This window comes from Mycteria americana, chromosome 7 (genome assembly GCF_035582795.1).
Source record: "Mycteria americana isolate JAX WOST 10 ecotype Jacksonville Zoo and Gardens chromosome 7, USCA_MyAme_1.0, whole genome shotgun sequence".
NCBI classification, from domain to species: Eukaryota; Metazoa; Chordata; class Aves; order Ciconiiformes; family Ciconiidae; genus Mycteria; species Mycteria americana.
This window is the reverse complement of record NC_134371.1, coordinates 67,444,905-67,467,550: the sequence shown is the minus strand read 5'-3', so window position 1 is coordinate 67,467,550 and position 22,646 is coordinate 67,444,905. Positions and strand designations below refer to the sequence as shown.

The following is a 22,646-nucleotide window of genomic DNA, read 5'->3' as shown; positions in this document are numbered from 1 at the left end:
CAGTCAGATACGGAATTAAAAATGCTATGGCTCTTTAGATATGTTCTCTTGAATATCCCTACATGTTTGTAATTACCTGCTTTAATGACCTCTTTCCTTTAGTTTTAGTCAGTGCCTTCTTGGTGACACAACACATGATAATACACAAACATTTAAATCTACTCAAGTTTTAAAACTCTTTCAGCACCTCTGCATTTGTATGACATGCCTTATCTCTTAGGTGAAAGAAAAAAGGGGGCAAAATGTCTTGTGTTAAAGTGTCTGTATATTAAGATGTCAATGGGAAAGGTGAACGGGTAGTGTATTTCCTTACTGATATTAAGTATGGACATAGGGGAACATTCTTTTTACCTATAAAAAGACTTGATCACATGATCATAGCTGACATTTAGATGGATAATTATTCAGTAATGTAGTACTAGCCATCTTTTTTTTTTTCCTATGTTCATATAGCTACAAGATGGTGGTATATAAGACTTCCTCTTATACGACAGGCTTCAGGTTGTCCTCTTAAACCCACAATTTCTTTTCTCCTTCTGAAGAGACACTTGTGTTTTAAGTGTTGTATTATTTTAATAGATTACGCTTATCACCTGTAAGTGAGGTGTTAGAGTATAACCTATAGTCTATTTTTCTGTGACCAATATGTAAGAAAACAACAGAATGAAAATTATTACAAAATTAATGCCATTAGCTATGAAAACTTATTTTGCATTATGTGAAGTACACAAAGTTGCATGCATCTATCTCACTGAAGAGACAGATGGAAATAACTTGTCTTATGAATATGACTTTCTTTTGAATAACAGTGTGGAGGAGTGCCTCAAAAAAGACTAAATACCTTCAGAATGCTAAAATTGTTCAAAAGTAAAATTTTTTTAGGAGAAGACATGAATCAACCCAATTATAAGATAGTGTGTCTTTATGATGTTGTCCAATGTATGTCCTATTGGGCTGCCTGATAATTCATGTATTGCCTAACTACCCCAAATCTCACAGCCCATTTATAACATAAATTATTAAAATAACAGAATACTAAATCTTCACTAGTTTCTCATCATTGCTGGCTAACATACTTTTAAGATTTATTTTAAATCGGTTTATTTTTATTCAAATCAATCCATTCCATAGTACTGGTCTAAAAGTAGTATCTGTTTGATAATTGATGACTGACTTAAGTGCAAGTTCTACAAATACTTAGATTTAAAATTAAATCTTTTGGGGTCTTAACCTTTAGCTACTGTAGTGGAACAGCTTAAACTTTTATAGCACCTTGTCATTCTGAGGTATTTCTAAATGTTTTACAAAATATTAAAATTAAAAGTTAATTTATCCTTGAGCACTGATACTTATATGTAATAATTTAGATCTAGCAAGAAGAAATCAAAGTGTTTAATGCTTAGCGCGGTCTCTCTTTTTTAGTCTGATGTCAGAAAGGAGACGTATTGCAATGAAGTGTGAAAAGCACCTCATTCCAGAGGGTCTGTTCTAGGGTCAATGCATTTGTTAAGGCCACAGTAAAGACCTGTTGTAGTTTCCTCCAAATCTTTCACTTAAAGGTGAATTTCACCTTACAATAACAGCTTTTCAATATGGAGCATTTGTTAGAACATGTATGCATCTGTTGGAGGGACAGTAGATAAGAACTAATTTAAAACACCTTGTGAACTTCTTTGGCACCAGAAAAAAAGATCTTTCTTGGCTTTTGGATAGATGAGTATAGTTTGATTGGCTACAAGTACAGCGAACTCTAAAGCTGAATTAATGATATGCAGTTCTAAGTCACTAATTGTCGAATGCACTAGTGGTCTCATGGCCAAAAAAAATGAATGCATGATTATTCCTCTCCCCCTTCGGATGTATGCATACACCTCCACCATTTTGTCTTTGATGAGTGTCAGATCCAAAAGAAGTCCATTGCACAGGAGAATTAGAACTGTGTCCAAAAAAGGGAGCTTTTACATTGCAGTAGAAAATGAGAGACTGAGTGTGTGACTGTTGAGGGGGGAAATTCTTAAGGTGGAAGTTACAAAAACTCCACATTATATGATGTTTTCAACTTCAGCCACAACTAAACAGAAATAATTTCTACTATTCAGATGTGACCTCTTCATTGCTGGAACCTAGACAGATAAAATGCTTGAAGTGTTGAAAGGTCACCATGTGGATTGCGTGGAGCACAATACCATTAATAGTTATGGCCTCACTAGTTTCCGTAGATTCACCAAAGACTATTGTACTGTGGGATCCTATCACATGTGACAGTATATACTGTTTTTCAAGTATTAGTGAGGAGGGATGCAGTACTTTTTTCTGCTAGTACATCACCCTCCTGATATGCTAATTGGAGGGCAAGCAGAATTGACAAGCTAATGTACTGACTTTAAAAACAATAGTAATTGATACACAAGATAAAATTTTAATCTGTTTTTGTTCTAATACGATTTCTGTCTGAATTGTATAGGTTGTGATAAGTTGTGTGAATAGATGGCTATTCAGAAAGTCTTTTGTGATCAGAGGTGTACTGTTACACATAACAATATACATAATGAGGCCTTTGTAAGTGGCTGTTGAACAATCTCAAGTAGATAGCAGCCTGTGAGCTAAAGATGTTATTTTAGTGCAGCACTAACTTTCTTAATCTAATCAGCATCACTGAAAACATCCCACTGTCCACCTGCTTTGGGAGAGCAGTCTGTGTTAGATGCTTATCTTGGAATCTGATCATTTAAGAATGCTCACCCTACAGGGACAGAAAGGCAGTCTGCCAGTTTACCAACACCACATGTGAGCCTAGGTTTTATTAACAAATCCATGGGAATGGACTTTTGTGGTAATATCCTATTCCTGTTTCCTCACAGAAACATGCATCTGCTCAAAATATCAGTGCACTGAAATGTAGGAACATGACTCGCCATGCAGAATAATGGCAACTGGCATATGATTTATCATGCCCCATCATATGACGAGCTAGAATATTATATTGTCAATATAGCATGTCAGAGCCTTTGGAAGTAATTTGCAGTAGCTGTTTACAAGATGGAGTTGGGGGCCAGGCACTTTTACTAAAGGAAAATGGAGGTTTCATTGCTCAGTCATTACAGTAATTTCATGATAATGCTCTGTGCTAATACACTGTATTTAGGCAGTTAATAGGATAAAAAGCTTCTGAGTAGAACACAGTAACTGTGTCGGAATTATACTAACTTCCAGTTGTTAACACTATAATCCCAAGGTTTCCACAAATACAAATGTAACGTGATTGATGAGAGGTCCCATTATGAAAGAGTAAATTATAGTGAACGTAGTGTGTTTCATTACAAGGGGATCTGTCCTGCTTCATAAGTGAGTTTTGTTTTTTTTCCTCTTCCTAAAAGGTCATTGAAGAGTCAGGGTTCGTACGAAAACCTATTTCATGTGCTTCAAATACTCGATATCTTATTTTCATCTTTATTGTTTCTTTTCTTTCTTGTGAACCTCCTAGGAGATGGAACTGAGCAGAATGATTCAGAAAGCAGGTTATCCAGAAGAGGGCAGCCTCAAACAGAGGAGGATGCGTAAGTGGATTAAGTGTGTTGTGGGTGCATTTTTCCTTATGAAAGATTAATATTTCATATAGATTTAAATTAATAGCGATTATTTTTTAATACTTCTAATTCCACAGGATTGGATATTCAAAGGCACTGAATGGCAGGCTTATGGTTATAGGTACAGATTAATGCAGGGTTTCCATTACAACTGTCCAGCCAGTTCTGTCTTTTGCTGGTAGTGTGGGGCGTATGACACTGCCAATTACAGGAGTCACGCTCATAGTACTACCCAACGAGGTATCATAATTAAACTGCTGAAAGGAAGGTATGTTTTGCCTTTCCAGACTCTTCTGAAAGTGTACATTCCTTTACTTTATTTTTGGAAGCATTAACTGCCAAAGATACAGGGCCAGTAATGCAAGACAGTTTTTGATTAAAATCTAGCCACAGATGGTCATGGTGAAACTTCGTGTTTGCTTTGCAAAATCTTTTAAAATTCTTGTCTTTTCTGCCACAATCTTATTTTAAGCTATAAGCTTCCTGACATTAATGGATTTTGGGCAGTCAACAGTTAGTAAAGCACCTAAATAAATGTTTCAGGTGAAGTATCTGATAAACTGCTTTCCTAAACTTGATAGATGTGAGGAAGGAGAAGTGATAAAATGTGTTAGAAGTAAGGCTGCTAGTGTCTCATTTTGTTAGTATTGCTTGATCTTTTCTGTTATGAAAAAGATATTTAATTGTTTATAACATTGCCAAATCTCAGCTGAAAAGTGAACCGAAACTTTCTGTGGCAACAGTGAGGTGTCAAGCTAAATGTGTTATGTATTTCAGCCAAAACAAACACATCCGTCCCTAAGAGTTAGACAAAGGAAATATTTGTTTCCTCTGTGATAGAGCTTGGCGAAAAAGTGGGAAGCTGTGAATCTCTGCAAGTTGGATTGTGTCAGGGATGCCTTTCATCTTTATGGGAAGTTACCTAATTTGGAAGTCCTGGAAGTTATGAAGTTTTTTAATATGGAAGTTGTATATGCTCAGTAAAACTACTTTGAGTTTAAGCTTTAGTCTAGCTAAAAATCTGAAAGTTTCCTTCCTCAGTGAGCATGTTCATACTTCTTGCTGCTAATGCATTTATCCTAGATAGTCCCTCATCCATTTCCATCCTTTTTACTCAACTGAAATTGCATTCACCAGAGACTCTTGTGATCTCTTATTAGGAAAATTTAAAAAAAAAAATCTTTATTCTCATTCTTCTTCAACACTGTCTACAGTTTTGTTCTTGAAATCTTATTATCCTGTTGTGTTGCCCTGCCTTTTTAGTTGATGCTTCAACTTGTCCTCTGGTGGAATCTTGACATATATCTTTGACATCTATCCGAGAAAGTCTAATTCACAGCTCAGCATCAACATGGCTATACCACAGCTGCTCTTCTCTCCTCTGTGGCATTATATATATTTTTTTTAATCATTCTGTGTAATGTGACTGTCCTGCATTTCCTTCAGGCCTGGTGCCTGGGCATCCAACTCAAATTGTTATGTAAATTCTCCTGTGTGTAGATGTGGCACACTTTCTCTCCAAAATCTGAGGTGCATTTCCTATTACCCCAGTTTGTCACTAAGAGCTCACCTCTCAGTGTAATGCAAACCTCCATTGCCTATATATTCCTTTGCTGGCCAGCTTTTTTGTACTTTCCTTGTGTTCTACTTCTGACAACAGGTCATATGGTAAGTCCTGTTGATATTGAAGGCAGAGTGCAACTGCTGTGCTGCAGCTTGTGTCACTGGAAGAAGTGTCACCATGCTAGTGCAGTATTCGTGCAGGCTAGTTAACCAAAATTAAAGAGTTGGGCTTTTGTACTTGAGTGCATTTCTTTCATCATATGCTTGAGTATACATTGATTCTGTTATTCTGCTTCTGTATTCTGTTGTATGTATTAAATATTTGTTGCACGGTTTTACCTGGTGTCCCAGATGAAAATTCCCTTGGGGCTAGATATTTTGTGCATGCATTTCTTTTTTACTAACAAATAATATTTATGACATTTATTCGACTAAATATTACGTTTCTTATGTTAGAAGTGTAGCTCTTCCTTTTGATTATTGCACTTGAACTCTCAATATGTTTGTTGAGTTTTTTTTCTTGTAATGGATGCTTTCCCCCACCATTAGCTTGAAATTTCTTCATTGTAGGACAGTAGGTATCTTCTAAGTGAGGGAGCTTGACAGATAGTAGAATTGTTTGGGTGGCATGTTAGATAGCAAGAAGTAAAATCTTACAGTTATACCAGTGGAAAGCTGTAACCTGATTAATTGAGGGTGTTTTGTGGTTCAGTATATCCCTTAGTCAACACATATAGACTCGTTTCTTAGTGATAGTAACCTTGAAATGCAGAACAATTTGAGTAATCATAGTCTTCATTGACCTGTAAATGTTTGCATTCAATAATTCAGTATATTTTTTAAAAATTGCAAGATTTGCAGAAGACTAGCAGTTAGTGACGTGCCAGTAAAACACATTTATAAACCAACACCTACACAGTAATATTTATGTGAACTTCCATACACTTTATTTTTACAGATGGAAAATATACTGTGCAATACACTGACATTAGCATTTTCTTTCCTGCATAGCCTTCTGTTCCCACGTTGAAATGCAACGTAGTTGTTATGTTTTTCTCATACTGCACTTCTCTTTCTAAATTTGGGGTTTCTTATAAGGGTGATTCTCCCTTCTGTGGGAGGAAACACTAAATGGATTATTTCTCTGTTGTGTCCATTTCACTTGCATGTTTAAATGGTTCAAAGAGAAAATAGCCTAAATGTTCATTGCAGGATTTTTTTTCAATACATACTCAGTGCAGATCCTTAATCATGCATTAAAGTCTGCCATTTAGCTCTAATCTGATTGGATATCATTTTAGTTTTTATTGCAAAACCCATTAAACTCTGAAAGCTGACCACCTTTACACTGGTAGTAAAATACATTTGTGACTTAAAATGGGAGATAGTACAACAAACCTGAACAAATAACATCATGCGATGTTGCCTCTATTGGGCTCAGTTTTAACTTCTCATGTTTCCTGTGGCTACAAGCGGTGTTGTGGGTTTGGGGAGCTCATCCTCTTGATTAAATTCCTGCTCTTAGGAACAAATTACTTAAATTCCTGTTTTTACCATTGTCTTCCTGCACGATCATAAGAAAATCCTCTAATATTGCTGAACCTGAGTTCCTATCCTTAAAATTAGGATTTTTTTTTTTTTTGTCAGTTCACATATAAATCCTAACCAAAGGCAAGTTATATTTGGTGTTACATGACACAATCAGGTTGCACAGCCTGTCTGTTCACAGCTTATCTAGTTCCATCCTGATTACAATGTGAAGAAACTCTGGGAAACATTGTAAACACTGATTTTCAGCAAGTGGTGATGTGGCTAATTGAAATTGTTTTGTTTTAACTTTTTATGCAGGTTCATGGAATTGCAGTCCAAAGTGAAAAGTTCATTGGGTAGAATTGTGAAAATAAGAGCAAATCTGACAAGTCTACAGGTCTGATTTACACTGATTTATTTTTTTAATCTACTTTTAATATAGGATTTAAAATAAAAATGAAAATCTTATATGCAACATTTGAGTTTTAAGAAATAGGGAAGCAAATAGAATACTTGAAACCAGGCAGACTTGACTTGGAAATCCAGAAAATGCAAAAAAAAACCCAGAACTTAGTAGAAATTTTTTTTTTAAACTAGAGGAGTTGCTTTTCCAAGAACACAATTTTTAATTTGTATCACTCGTTGTGTACACAAATAAAAGCATATGAAGTAGTTATCAACTACTATTTATAACTTGAAGTATGAATCATTACTGCATAGATTTTTATGTCCTTGAAGTTTAAATATTCCTCTGTGTTTAAGTGATTGTACTATTTAATTTACCACTAATGTATCATCATTTAATAGTCTGTTTAATACATGCTAAAATGCAAATCACTTTTCTGTTTTATTCACATTTTGTTTCCTGAATTAATTTAGCACAAGGTTCGTTGCTGTATATCAATATCTGAGAAATAATTCAGTGTACTCAAAGTACTGTATTGATTTATTTTACTTGCATATGTGGTCTGACAATGTTTGATTTACAAAAAAGACTGATACTAATTTAGAATATTTTAATTGAAATGTTTATTTAGAAAACCCTATTGAAAAATCCTTTATTTTTCTCCTGAGTTCGATAGCGGTATGGTTTTAGGTCTACTGTGGAATGCTGAGGAGTGTGTTCAATAGAATCTTAAATGCTCGTGGATTTCCATTTTACTAACATATTATAGCAAGCTTGTACATGTGCCAAGATTGCTTTTCTGGGGATCAAGTGTTAATCTGTTTAAACAGCTGAAGACTTACGAATGAAGCGTAAATAACAGGAGATTTTTAAGTAACACTTTAAAAGGCACCTGAATGCCATTTTCAAAAGTAGCATATGTTCTTACACCCTTAAACTTTTTAGTCCCGTTGACTTTCTATGAGGTGGAGTCTCATGCATCATTTAGAGCTTATGAAAAATTTCCAAGAGTTCTTTCTTTCAGCTGTTTTTAATAAATCGTAGACGTCTAAGTAGGTAGTTTGGGAATGAGATTTAACAATGTCTTTAATTATGGTTTTTTTCCAGGCTTTAGAGGGCAGTAGAGAGCTTGAAAATATTATCGGTGTCTCGGACTTGTCTTGCCTCTTGAGTGCTGAAGTGCAGAAAACCCAAGTGCTAAGTAAGGAGGATTTTCGGTAATATTTATCCCCTTTATAACAATTTAACAATGATCGCTCCAAACGTTTCCTAGAGTCATACCCCACTCTGTGTTATAATGGAGTCTGACGCGCAAGTTCTTTTGGGCAGGACAAATGCACCTTAAATGTCCTTGTGCATCCAGCCAGGGACATAAAAGAAAGGCAACCCCAACGGCCCACTCTTCTAACTCACAGTCACAGATGGGGAGGAAAAACTTGCAAGAGCAACACCTTTTCTTATGTAAATAGTTAGATACTTAGTGGGTAGTTAGCTAGTGATTAGGCTAAACGTTTGCACTTTGATTGCATTGCCTTTCTTCTCTTTTTGCAAGGAAGTTGTTTTGTTTGTTTGCCTGTTAGGAGGATTAGGCTGAACATAGGTTTCCAGGCTTTAAAAATTGCTATTCATGTGTTTTTAAATGATGGACATACCAGATGCTTATTGTGTTGGGATAAGGGCTCTTCACAGATGGCACATCTGTAATACTTTTCCAAAGGAACCCAGAAAGCCAAAGATTTTCATTTATATGTGTCCATTTTTAGGAAACTTTTTATCCTTACTCCAAGTCGGAGGTTCTTGGGACGTGTGAATCCTCAGCAGCAAAAAGTGCATTCGTACTTCTCTTCCCAACTGCCTCTGCAACTAGAAGGGGAGTACGTGGTGGGGAAATATTCTAATACAAAGAACTTGCGTTATGGATAATAGCGGGGGGGGGGGGACGGGGGGACCAACTATTTGCTTTTAGGGAGAAGAAATAAAGATCTCCCTTACCAGGCCATTCCTTGAAGAGTGAAAAGTGGTGAAAAGTAGCTGTAGGCACCAAAGGGGCCCCAGTCTTTATGCTTCAGAACAGTTTGTTCATTTGTTTTCACAATAGCAACACCTTTTATCTGTACCCACACGACATGTTTGTGGTACAGGTGTGTGTCTAAGACTGCATTTACCTACTTCTTCTCCTCAAAGGTTTGCATATATGTCATGGTTCTTGTAGACTTTTCATACCAACCTCTGATAATCTAGTTTCCAGCTGACCAGGGAATATGAATAATATATGCATATACATAATCCCTGTGTCCAGTCTTTGGACAAGCATGCAAAGAAGATAAAAGAGTTTCTTAACCTGCAGCAAATGTGATGTTTTGCCGGTATACGTTATTCTACAGCCTGTCTGGTTGCTCTGTTTTCTGCAGAGTGTAAAAACACTGGAACTAGCTATAGGGGAGCAAAACTTAGGGTGACTAGGGTCTGCTACTTTGTTCCCAGTTGGAAACAGGTGGACAGTAAAGCCGCAGGTGCTAGAGAATTTTTCTTACCAAGCAGCACTGTGACTCTTCTAATGCAATAGGTGCATGTGCCCCAGCAGTGCAATTTATGCACCACACAGTTCCAGCAGCTACTGTTGTTTAAATTACCATTTCTTTCCTGACTTGTATTCCAATGCTCATTCCGTTTTCGTTTTGCATATGTATACGCTGTACTAGTTCCCGCTGTAATGCATATAACCAGATGTTTTCTTAGACAAAATGAAGTTTTCTGAAAATAGTCTGCGTTTACATTACTACCCTACACTGTGGATAGGGCAGTAAGGCTGCCCAAATGAGATGTCAGGCCTATTGTTGACATGTTGTTACCTCCACTCTTTCTGTTAGCTTCTTGTTGCTTTCAAAATGTGAAAGAATCATCTTTTCCCCCCCATCTCTGAATTGGGAACAAAGCACCATATCAGCACTAGAAGACACAAATGGGAACAAAATGTGGTATGAGGCTTGTAAGCACAACTTCTCAAAATTCTCTTCATTTTGAAAATTTTTTTTTAATTTTTTTTGACCACAATACATAGATGGGGGGGTCATCACTCGAAGAAAAATACAAATGCTTTGAAAGTGAAAAAGGAGGCATAAGTATTATTTTCTTTGAAATCTCTGGGGCAACATTTATTGAGTTCAGATTTGTTTATTTGACTAGTGAGTCAAGCCGAAGAACTGCAGCTGTTGAAAAGAAACCACGGAAAACTTCCTGCCCGAGGTAAGGAACTTTTTATAACTCCTGTGTAACAGATGTTTTGATGATTCCTTTTAGTTGATTCCTTCTTAGGTCTTTCCACTTGAAATAAGTTCGGCAACCTTTAGTACGTGAAAATGATGATAATCAAATGTGTTTCTTCTAAGCACACAGGCTAGCCTCAACTTTTGCACTACTCACATGTAAATTTCATCTTTGCAGCTGTTTTCATTGTATTGGGTATTTCTCCATAAAACTGTGCCAAGAGAAGAAATCACTAATGGTCTTGCACTTGAGGCATGGTCTAGAAATAACTGCAGTCAGGTCCTAGAGAGTTTACATACCTTTTATGTGTATCAGTTATCCTTGTTCTTCCTCCCTCTCCTGCCTCCCCTTGCATTTTCAGTGTATAAGCCAAGTAGCGTACAGTCTTTGCAGCAAAACCTTTTTCACCTTATATGTATTGTGAGGTGTTTAGCACACTCCAGGGGACTGTGAAATCCAAACTATTAGGTTTCTTCATAACTAGGGCTGTGAAAATATTTGAAGTTGGTGGCATTTAATATAGCATGGCCCCCATAGCCACTTCAGTGCCTTGCCTAGCTGGGAAGGTGGCGGGGGATACGCACAAGATTGATATTTTTTTTTTTTTTTTCTCTCACACCCAGTAAAATCAACAAACAGTCACCACTGATACTCTGATATTTCTGTTACCTTCATGCATTCTATCTTAAAATAGCAAAACCAGAATCAAAACTCGTGATGGCATCTCTACTGCTTTGTCTGCCAGCTGTCCCAACCAGCAGGACCGCTTCCTGTCACAAGCGGCCCCTTTGATTTTGGTTGTATCTGCTCTCCCACAGGCCTAAGTTCTTTCTGCTGTGGGGAATTCTCTGAAAGGAAAGAAAATTGATCAAACTTAAGTTTCCTTCAGGAGATTACCACAAAAGGAAAAGGAGCAACGTCACTTTTTAAGGAATTTGGCTCATTTGTGCAGTCTGCTATTTCTGATTTACAGCTCCCTATGTCCCTCTGTTCAAATGATCACAGCCCCTATCTGGCACTGATAATGGTGAATGCTATGGGCCATCGCAGATTTAAACAGTCGTTGCTTCCTTTGTGCACTGCTTTTTAATGGTCACCAGGATATACGTTTATAGGTCCATCTTTTCTCTAGAAACTAGCCCCTAACACTAAACATATATCCAGTCTTGTTAGATGAGAAATGAGATATTTTGTGACAGTAGGATGGAAAATAGAATTATGAGTTTAAGTTGACCAATTTTGTTGAAGTTTCAATGTCAATTTTGCTTTAATAAAGAATAAATTCAATTTTGCAGTCTTGAAAATACAGTAGTAGGAGAGGCAAAGAAGTATGTGATAAAAGAAAAGCATTTGGAGATGTTTTACTTTGCCTTTTCGTTTTGGATGTGGTTTTTCATAATTATTTTTAATTAGTTATGCTCCAGACTTAAAACTTATGACTGTTCTGTGGCTTGATACAGATGGAATGTCACATTATCGTCACATGGTGAGGCATGAAATTTATTTACTTTATATAAACAACCTTGCTTAAAACAACTTAATACAAAACATTCCTTGCTCAATGGGCAGCATTATGTAGGACTCAATATATCATTTTGTGTGACCAGCATAAAAAATGGCATCATTGTTTATCCATGACTAGTATTTACAGTAAACAAAATGTTTTTGAATAGAATGTAAGCAAACTGTAAAGCAGCTGCCAAAAGATGAAATCTAGTCGGTATGTTGCAGTCCAAAACATGCTTTATGTGTGTTGAGAATAAATGTGTAGGTTGCGATACGCATATTTTAAAGGAAAACTTAATAGGTTCAGAGTTTCAAGGAGTGAAGATAACATTCTAAACAGGAAAGCTACTTAAGCTGGTTGTTACAAATTATACTAATACTTTGCTTCCCAAAAAGAAAAACACTGACATAAATCACGTCCGTGACTCTGCTGTCCAAGTAAGAAACAAGAGAATGTTATAGAAGATCAAATACTTGCAGTGTTAAGGAAAACTATTTTCAGACTGTATCTTGTAATAAGATAAAAAATACTTTCTTTTCTAAGGGGGTGTTCATCCTGCCAAGCCCATGGGCAAATTTGATCACCCTTATTAAGTTTAGTTCTAAACATTCCTAACTTTCATACTGTTTTTAATACAAGTGACTGAAGTTTGCGCTCTTTGCAACAGTAGCGGTGGCTTTCCAAGAGACTAGATCAGGGTTAACTAGATGGATTTTCATTTAACACCACTTGAAATTACTAATGAAGGCAAAGCCGGAGAGATTAGGGACTGAGTAACACTGAGTTCCCGCTCACCAATCCAGTTTTTTGAAGACTGTGTATACATGGCGAAACATAAAATCCCATTTCAGAAACACTGCAAAATATAGATGCCTCCTTAATAAGCAGAGTTCCTTCTCAAAACAGGTAGAATGGTAAGAATACAATATTCTACCGTTTATCCCAATTCACGTCAGTTTGAGTTTGGACTTTGTATTGGGCCTTTGTGTACAAGCAACTAAATAGCTTGGGTCTGGACTGCTGGTGGGTTGCTGTGAGTGAGGGTAAATCAAGTTTGCAATATATTTCTACCTCATTCTCAAATAAAGTAAATACATTTGTTGACCTTTAGACATACTTGGGTGTCTGTCTCCCACCTATCCTTCCTCCTCCTCCTCCTCCTCCTTTGGGATCTTCCGAGGAAAAGGGGAATACATCAGACTTCAGATGTGTATTTTCAGGAACATATCTGTGGCTTTTTCTGACTGTAAAAACCCTAACCTAAAAAACATAGGTTTTTTTCTCAGCCCACCTTTTTATTCACTTGCTGGGAAGAAATGTCATTCATTATACTTTTTCTGGGAAAAGTAAGTCTCATGAACTGGCTAAGCAGAAATTTATTAAGTGAACGGAATGAATTCACAAGTAAATTTACTCAGAAACTGAGTTTCTTTCCAGAGTTTCCATTCCTTGAGAGCAAATGGAACAAAGACCATGATTGCCTTTGCTTACAGCAAATACTCATTTGTCAGGGAAGTGATGAAATGGATGCAGGGGTTGGACCTAGGTATTGGGAAGGGCCTTTTTACCTAACAAATCCGTAGGCCTCTTTCTTTCTTACGAACTGATATGTGAGCCTACTGTAAGGATGAACCATATGCTCTAGTTTGTACAAACCCCACTTCTAGGCGTTTGTGATAGAGGCTTTTCTGAAGTTCAGTTCTTCCACGTTTTTTAAACTGTTTGGGAAAAGCTGCTAATGCTGACACAAACAACAGTTCCTTAGTTCTACCAGGGTCCTTTCAGTTAAATCCTCAGCTCCTTTCCAGCAAAAGTTGAACAAGGCCTCTCCAGCAGCCTTTTTGTGATGTACATCATCTCTAAAAGCAACAGAGATGATGCTGAAGGACTTTTTTTCAAATAGATTATTACTAGATGGAGACTTACAGCTTGTGTTTGCAAATAATATGCTTAAGTTCTTAGTACTAAAGGCCAGGTTTGATGTTTTGCCACACATCGGAAATGTCTGCTCTGAGTTCACGTCCCTACGTAGTGTTTGGAAGAGAGATGACGATCGTCAGTACTCTTTCACTTAAGTCCTGCAGGCAACCAAGATGCAAGTTGCCCTCTTGGCCTACTCAGAAAGGCTGTGAAACTAAGACAGAAATTGATTTAAGAATTAGTATTTTCTGAAGGTCTGAAAATACACTCTAAAGCCTGGTATTCAATTGCATTCCAGCTCAGTCAACCTAGTACCAGAAACCCTGTATGCCCAAGGCTGTGTAGGCCAGAGCTGATGCTTAAACAGACTAGATCTGTAATGCAACTGCAGTACGGAGTACATGCCTGCCCTTACCACAGGACAGGGAACCCTTAGGCCAAGAGTCGTCTTGTGGCCAAAAGTGGAACGAAGGGGCTGCAGTCGGGCAGCACCTTGCAGGATTTCCTCCAGAAGAGCAGCCGCTGTGACTGGCACGACTTCAGGCCCTTAAGGTGCAGGTGAATGGCAGATTAAAGAGAGAGATTATGCAGATGCTCTGCGCACATTCCCAACTGGTAGATGATTCCTCGGAGCTGAAACCAGCCGATGGCAGTGAGAGTACCCGTTGAGCGTTATGTTCTCTGTCATCGGTGAGACAGCTTCAAGAAATCATAACTTTGTTTATGTGGTGCGGGAGGGAGCCTGGCCTTGTTCATCTGCTCTTCTGTGTGGAAGATCTATCTGTACTTCTGCTCACAAGGCTTTGCTACAAGTAGACGTGGGGAAAAGTTAGTCTCGGTTACGTTTTTAAGTTATACCTCAGTGTGAACACTTGTAAAGGGGACTGCACTAAGCAAAACAGAATTACGACTGCTTCAGCGCTGAACATGTGAGTGTGCGTTTGCACACAAGGACTTTAGTGCAACTCACCTGTTTTGTTTACTCATAAGTTATTTTGAATGTCCCCATGCAGAGAGCCAGAGAAATCATTCTGCACTCCTGCATTTACAATCAAAACTAATTGTGAGGTTGCCCCAAAACGCCCCTTGAGGAGGAGAGTGTTGTATTCCAATTTGTATTGTGTGGATTAAAAGCCACTGTTGCTCAGGCTAAATTTGACTGTATGTCTTCTCTCATTCTGTGCAAGTGGGTCTTTTTTTTTAGTTGGTAACCACGCAAAGTCCTTTACAGTCTACGAGAGGTAACAAAACCCACTGAGCCTGGCACCCAAATCTGCAGTGATTTTCCTAGGACAAGTGAGTAATCCTGGCTACTGAAAGAATGCTACCGAAAGGTAAAGGAGCTGGCGGCCAGGTTTCCATCTGACCCCCAAATGCCGCGCTCTTTCCCAGCAGGTTATGGGTCCGTTGGATTGTACCTGCACCTTAAGAGTGCGTATTTTAAAATACAGCCGGAGATTTGAGAAGCGTCTGGGTGTGAGGTCACCAGCATGATAAGCTTTTTGGATGGAAGGAAGGGGGCAAATTACAAACCTCTCCAATGATTTAACGTCCTCTGCTATGTAGATGAAATATTAAGCTATTAACTTTTGTGGCAGATACAGAAATGCACATGAGACATATGACTATGGGCCTCTGACGTATATACATATAGAACTGTCAACCTGCACTTTATATTTAGGTGTCAGCCACGTTTATTCATGAATTTCACACTTGTGTTTATACTCTATTTTCCTATGTACCTTTTTACAGACGCATTAGCTATTAATTTTTAATTCTAGTGGATCTAGACTTTAGGGTATTAAGCTTAATGAAAAATTAAACAGAATTGTAGTTCTTCCAACAGCTACATGTAGCAACTCCTACATGAGAATAAATACTGCTTTCTCCCATGAATATAATTATTTTAAATAAAAAAGAAAAGAAACATTAGTTTGGACTCACTTAGTAGCAATTATATGTTTAAGAGGTGTAAATAACTTGCTATCCAGACATTACAAATATCCAGGTGCTCTGTATGTGCTGATGACAACAAAATTGAAAAGAAAGACTGTAATAATTCTGACTGGTTTTCTCTGCAGAAGATATTGATTATTTGTGTGTGGTGAGAGATTTGGAAAATTCAATTAAAGGAGTTGTGCAAAGGTTTCATAAATTTTCCTTGTACAGCGTGTACACAGACATTGTTGCGTATTAAATCAATGCAGCACTTCACAATATATTTTCTTTGAAACATAAAAATAAATAACATTTAAACAGTTCTGCTTACTACAGAAACAAATTTTATTTTCTGTGAAGCATTTAGTCATGTGCTATCACTGACTCATACACATTTGCCAGCTGTAACAAATTTTATAGACGTTTTCTCCAGAGACATAGCTCATATACTATGAATTTTTAAATGAGCAAATGGTGAAGAAGGGATGTCAGCAATATAAAAATTGATCAGTTAAAAGATAAAAGCATAAGTAAAGAGATTTGTATGGTAGTCTTAATAGGTTTTATTAAATAAAAATACTATAAAAAGACAGTAATGAATAGACTGAAGGTTTTAACTGTGGTTGAGGTGGAGAAAAATTATTCTGGCACATTTAGTAGAAGATTGGTTTTATATCACCTGACAGGTGAACATTTTTTTTCTCTCTGCTTTTTAGATCTGTAAATGTTGTAGAGCAGTCAAACTTGGGAAAGAATGGTGGTGGAAGGAGGAGGGGAAAAGAAACTTGGGAAGATTCTGCCCTTTTAATGCTTTTGCGGGCCGGGACAGGAAACACCACGGCACAGGGCAGCAAGGCTTCGCCCAACCCACCCGCGCAGGGGTGAGGTGTCTGGTGGCTCTCCGGCTGCTGCCTCACCCTGTGCAACCCTAAAACGTGGAGCTGATGAGAAGAGAGCAAGCTGGTCCTGCACCCTGCTCCTGCTTGTGCCGCACTTGGCTGCAGCCCAGACATCCTTCTGGTCGCCTCCACAGACTCCTTCCTTTCCTAGCTGCTCTGGTCACAACAGATTTTCATACAGAAGTTTTCTTTGTATGTTCTCCTTGCTTATATGTAGAGTTTATGTATATATACTGTTATATACATAAACTTATATACATATAAGTATACATTTGCTTATATACATAAGCAAAAAGAACATTAATGCAGTATATATACTGTGTATATAGAGTATATATACTGTGTATATGTGGAGTTTATGTACGAGTTTAACTTAGGAGTTATGCATATAAAAATATCGAGAGAAGGGTTGTTGGGGGGGTCTGTTTTGTTGGGGGTTTTTAAGAGCAACTCATTATCTTCATTAGCTCAAACACACACACTAGGAAAAAAAAAAGCTTTAACTGCTCCAACAAGCATTGTAAGTTTTTGGAGCACGTGAGTAGTAACTCATTTGATTACTTGAGTATCTAAATCTTAATGCCATCTGTATAAATATTACTGTAAGTAAGGCTGTTTTGTCAAAATGTGCTCTAATGGTATATGTTTGGAAAGAAGGCTGAGTTAATGTTTTATATGAATCTGGGCAGCTTATATTTTTTAAGACCGCTTCCAAGAGTGAAGTGCAGATCTTGGCACGGTTGCTTTGGCATGCGTGGGTTCTTTAAGTACCGCACAGTCAGAATGCTGCAATCAGTCGTTGCAGGGTTCATAAAGACTGAAGTAGGAAGTTGCATTTAGCACAAAGAAACCAACTTGTAATTAAATCTCAGTCTCTTTCTGTTACTTGTCCTACAAGACTGGACAGTTTCCTATTTTAAGCAATAGTTAGTGGTAGTTTTTGGAGAATAATTTGTATAAACAAATGGCGTTTATTCGGTATAATGCTGAAAAGTTGTACCTGAGGCAAAGTTGAATTGGATGCCATTTTTTATGGAGTAATCTTATGAGCCCTAGCTTAGGACGGAATTTCTGGCTTGGTCTGGGTCAGCTCCAGGTGACATCACTGGCAGTTCGTGTCAGCTCCACAGACAGGTCTTCTGCGTCACATCACGTACAGGAAGCGTGTGACACCTAAGGAGTCACAGCATGCCAAAGGAGGGGACCTGAGGAGAATCTTCCCCCCACCACCCATGTCTTTGTCGGCTTTGATGCCTCTCTTGGTCTAGGTTTATATGCAGCCCCTTTCCTCATAGTAGGAGTCTTTTTAGCTATAAGCCGCTGTAAATATCTGTTTGCTGTTCTCAGTATGTTTAATGTAAAGTGAATAGTTCTGAATTCTCTTTTCACCCTTTTGTGGTGGTGGAATCAAACTGCAGTATGAGCCATCAGCAGGCACTCAGGGTACTGAGACCCGAGCTGGTCACCTGCTGCAGAAAGCCTTTTGGAAATCGTGGCACTCGGATGCACCTGCTTCCAGACCCTTTCCCCGAATGTTCTCATTCCCCGAGTTCCTTTCTACCCTTGCTCTCTTTTCCTCTACTTCTTCCAGCCGTCTGCTCAGCCCTCCTCCCTGGCCCTGCCCTCCTCAAGCCAGGGGCTCAGGTGTGGTTGCCTCTCTTTGTGCCATCCCCTCAGCAGATTCAGGGGATGGTTGTTCCTCTCATGCAATCCTGGATTGGATTCTGCTGAATCTGCTGATACTGTCCTTAAGGATTTTTATTTATTCTTTTAGTAGTAATAGCAAAAAAGAAGGACCAGTTTCTAACACTCATAACACATTCTGTTCTGCTTTGTCATCATTGGTAATGATGCAGCATATGTGCATACACTCACAAGTAATTAAGACAATCTCCTAAATTACTGTTGAGACACAGTATCAAGTAAAAGGGGTTCTGTTAACCACTGCAGTAACTTATTTGACTCGTATTTGTGCAGGGATTTTCGCAAATTCTGTAATAACACCACTGTTCTGTTCATCAAAGCTGATTTTCCTCCTCCACAGAGTATGTTCAGACTACCAGTAGCTCTGTGTTCCTGAAGTCGCTCCTTGACTGAGGTAAGTAGCCCCTCGCTCTGCTGTGTGGCTTCTCCGGCTGCCACGTACAGGTAGTACAAGCTTAAGGACTGAGGTACTTTACTTTACTTAACTTTAAAACATTTGCAGAGTGATCTAGTATGTAGGCCTGCAGTCAAGACTGTAATAGCTCGACGGGAAAACAGTTGTTACTCCGCATGTGGTATTTCTTGTTACTGGTTTGTTAAGCAAAATGACATATTGAATCTGTAGAAACTCTGTCCCGCTCTAAAACATCCGATAGCATTTCTCCTCATCAGCCCTGTCAGTTTCTAGCTGGCTGTTTTTTGAGGAATGGCAATTCAGCTGTAATAAATACATGTAACGAAAGCAAGAAAATGTACTTCAGATTATACCTTCTTCAGAGCCACAACTGATGCCCTGGAATTCACCAAGGAGGCTGCCTGCTGCAGCCCTGCTGTGCTCTTGAGGGAGCAGGGGTACGGCACTGCCTGGGCTCAGGCTTTGCTTTCTGCAAAGCTGCTGTGTGCACCCTTCTTCCCTGTGTCGTTAATGCACAGGTAGGCTCCTCGGCTCGCTCCTGGCAGCCATACACAGCCAGCCAAGGGCCTGCGAGCAGTGCTCTGTTCCAAGAGGGGACAGGGGGCTGCAGGGCAGACGCTCTGGTTGAAACAGCAGCAGCAGCAGCCACCCGCTTCCAACCACCCCCTTCGCCAGGAGCATCTCGCCCTCCTGTTCCACCTCTGCCCATGCACCTCAGACAGGCAGGGCTTGCTGCTGATCCATCCACCGCATCAACTTTCTTAGCATTCCCAGAGCAGAAAGCACAAAACAACATACTGACAGACACCTCAAGACGTGTTTTATGGGGTTTTCAATTCTTCCTCCTATGGCTACTGGTTTTTGTTCCAGTGTTGTAAGCAAAAGCCCAGTTAGCTTTTAATAGACCTTGCCTATCATTGTATATTACCTGTGCATGAGAAAACCGGTCGCTCTTATCTTTCATAAGGTCTAGCGAGACAAAGCAGTCTCTAAAGATGAGACTGTCTGCAATTATATCAATTCCCTGTGTAGTGCAAGAACATCTCTCTTTTGGAAAGTTAAAGTATTCTAATCTTGTAATCAAGGAACATGGAAAAGTAGATCTACAGGTTTTACAAACTGTGTAACTGAGTGCAGGGGTGAGCTCAGACATGTGCATTTTGCTTCTCAGTGAAGGTTAAATTTTATTTTGTAATCACAAGTAACCTAGTAGCAAAAAAAAAAAAGCTTTAAAACCCTGCTTGTCCACAAGCTAATGTTACCGTAACACTTAGTAGCTGCTTATGCCAGAGACTCTTTCTACTCCTTAGTCCTTCCCAACCAGCTACCACACCGAAGGCAGAGTAATCGAGGGATGGAAACCAGTGGAGGAGAGCAGGGCTAGCATCCTGTTCAGCAGCTCATTTTCTCCACTCAGCATAATTCCCGAGTCCTACAGAATGCAGAGCGCGACCTTTCTGTGGTACAGTAATCGGTGTCTTACAGGGGCTTATTAGCTCAAACTCAACTTGTGCTGACAACTACAAGGCTTCAATCTGAAGTTGGCTCAGAGAGCCCTCGCGTCTCTGCTATTGGCTAGCAGTGTCTAGTCAGTGAATATTGTGTTTGCACCGTATGTCCAAAAAAAAAAAAAAAGACAGACACATTTACTTTTTCTGGTTCTCTCTCTCCCTTCCCAAGTGCGACCGAACTGTAAAGCCCTTTGCTTTCTTAGTGTTAAAAAAAATACAGTTGTGATGATAGCTAAATGATCTTTTACCAATTATTTCTCAACTTCTTCTACAGATAAAACTACAGCGTTTCCTTAAAACATCTGAAAATGTTACTGCAGTTCAAGGGAGACCGTCTGTTGCTCTGCATTGCCTTAGGCTGTATGTGTGTCTGTCTATTTTCTGTGCTAGTACTGGATGTAGGACAGACATACTCTGAACAGATCACATGAATGATGATGCTGTTGTCTAATTGCTATTTATTTTAGTTATTCCTTATCTCCACACAGGCATTATGTGAAAAATGCATTCCGCATCAACCCAAAGTTCTACATCTGCTTGACTGTACTTAAAAGGAGAGAAGAAATGACTGTAAACCTATCTCCCCAGCAAATACCAGTTCGGGATTGCTCATTGCACTAGGCAGGTGCACATCTAGATAAAATTTCTGGCATCTATTTAAACTTAACAATGTGCACAACCAGATCATCTCAATGTAAATAATACATCATGGTTGTTTTATGCAAGTGTGCGTACAAAATGCTGATTTAGGTTTGCTGCCACATGGAAAATCAACTCTATTTTCTGTATGTTCTTACTGCAAATAGATAATTATGCTGCTTCATGGGTTTGTTTGGTTTTAAAAAAAAAAAAAAACACCACAAAAAACCAACACCACCACTCTAACCCTCCCTCCAAGAACTGGGTGAGAAGAAACCACATTAAAGATGAATTTTGGCTCCCAGGCCTCCAGTGGGAAATGGTTGCTTCCTGCCAGGGTGGGGGGTGCATGTGTGCACGCTCATTTAATCAATTCATCATCCCCCCAAAAGCTAGCAAAACATGATTGAAATTAAGGCATCTCATTTTGCAACAGCCTGCCTAAAAATGTACACCTTTTTCTAAGGACAACTGGGCTCAAAAGATAGAGGAAGCTCTATTGTGCGAGGAATTATTCTGCACGCTGAACACATTAAAGCTGTTTACAAACAACGCATTCCCTGTCTGTGGCTGCCACAGTAAGGGACATGTTTGTCACCTACAACGATGTCTCCTCTAAAGTCAACCCACAACACTCTATATAAAGGTACCGGCCTCAGGCCCGCAGCATTACAACACACGGCTCTAATAACATTTGCTTTGGAGGTCAACAGTTTAGTTCAGTTTAGGTATTTAATGATCTATGGGGAGAGCTGTTATAAAACAGTTGTTTCTTCTCTTTTTCCTTACCCGCAAAGCCTCCTCTCCAGCCCAGCGAACACCCTGCGTCTCCGATCAGCAAGTTAGTTAGGTGCAGCCTCTCTCATGTTGAAAGAGTGCGACAGAATGAGTTTTGATTTTTTTTTTCCAGAGAGCAAGAGCAAAAGTTCAACATAAATGCGCAGAATCAAATGTCTTTTCTTGCTACCACTGCAAAGTACTGTTACCTAAAATTCTGAGAACCAAAATGATAAATGCATTCCAGTGTGTGGTTAAACATGTATACGCTCTCAAGCTTCAGGAGTTTTTTAATTAATAAAAATGTGTTTGCACTTTAATAGCTGTGCAGTTTGGTTGGAAAAAATTGTTTGAAGGGAATTGTGTCAGCTCCTCTTTTTACTGTCTCCACTATTCTTGTTCGAGCTTTCTGTGTGGTTGGTTTTTGTGGTACGTACAAGACTCACCAGCCAATTGCTTCGTACGACAATGGAAGGTTAGCCTGAACCAGCAGTAGTTTATATAACCCAACTGTAACCTCCGGAGCTGGAAATTAAATAATTATTGATCTGAAAAGAGTCTGTAAGTGAACTGTATGCCAGCCTGAAGCTGTCCTGTGTAGTCTTAGAACAACAAAATCAAACTTTTACAGAAAATAACAGTAAAGGTGATGATGGACAGCAGTAACTCACCCCATGGCAATTATTAAATGCCATGAAATGTGGTAGTTAATCATTTTTGAGGGAAATACCAAGTTATATACTAATATTCTGCTGCAAATACTCCTCATGCATGCCTTAGCTATTTAAGCAGTTACTGTTTCTCTGACCTCCTGGTGTACGAGGCTTTTGCCTTTCAGAAGAAACAGCTGGGTCTGTTAAGAACCATTTCCAGTTCCACACAGGGTGGATCATATGACTCTCACTTTATCACCCCTGGAGGCCATCTCAAGGACAAAGAAAAGAGATACACTCAAAACTAATGTTTTTATATGGGTGGGAAGG

At 38.8% G+C, this 22,646-nt stretch overlaps 1 protein-coding gene across 1 annotated transcript in view; it reads left to right on the top strand.

Moving 5' to 3' along the window:
- The window catches only part of ITGB3BP (integrin subunit beta 3 binding protein), a 35,784-nt gene extending 13,603 nt beyond the window's left edge, over positions 1-22,181 (top strand). The window contains exons 4-9 of the mRNA XM_075508911.1: positions 3,485-3,557; positions 6,999-7,077; positions 8,194-8,287; positions 10,273-10,332; positions 18,662-18,726; positions 20,532-22,181. Of these exons, the coding sequence (XP_075365026.1) occupies positions 3,485-3,557; positions 6,999-7,077; positions 8,194-8,287; positions 10,273-10,332; positions 18,662-18,714 (359 nt within the window). The 3' untranslated portion in view covers positions 18,715-18,726; positions 20,532-22,181. The remainder of the gene's footprint in view (positions 1-3,484; positions 3,558-6,998; positions 7,078-8,193; positions 8,288-10,272; positions 10,333-18,661; positions 18,727-20,531) is intronic.
- Positions 22,182-22,646: the final 465 nt, after the last annotated feature.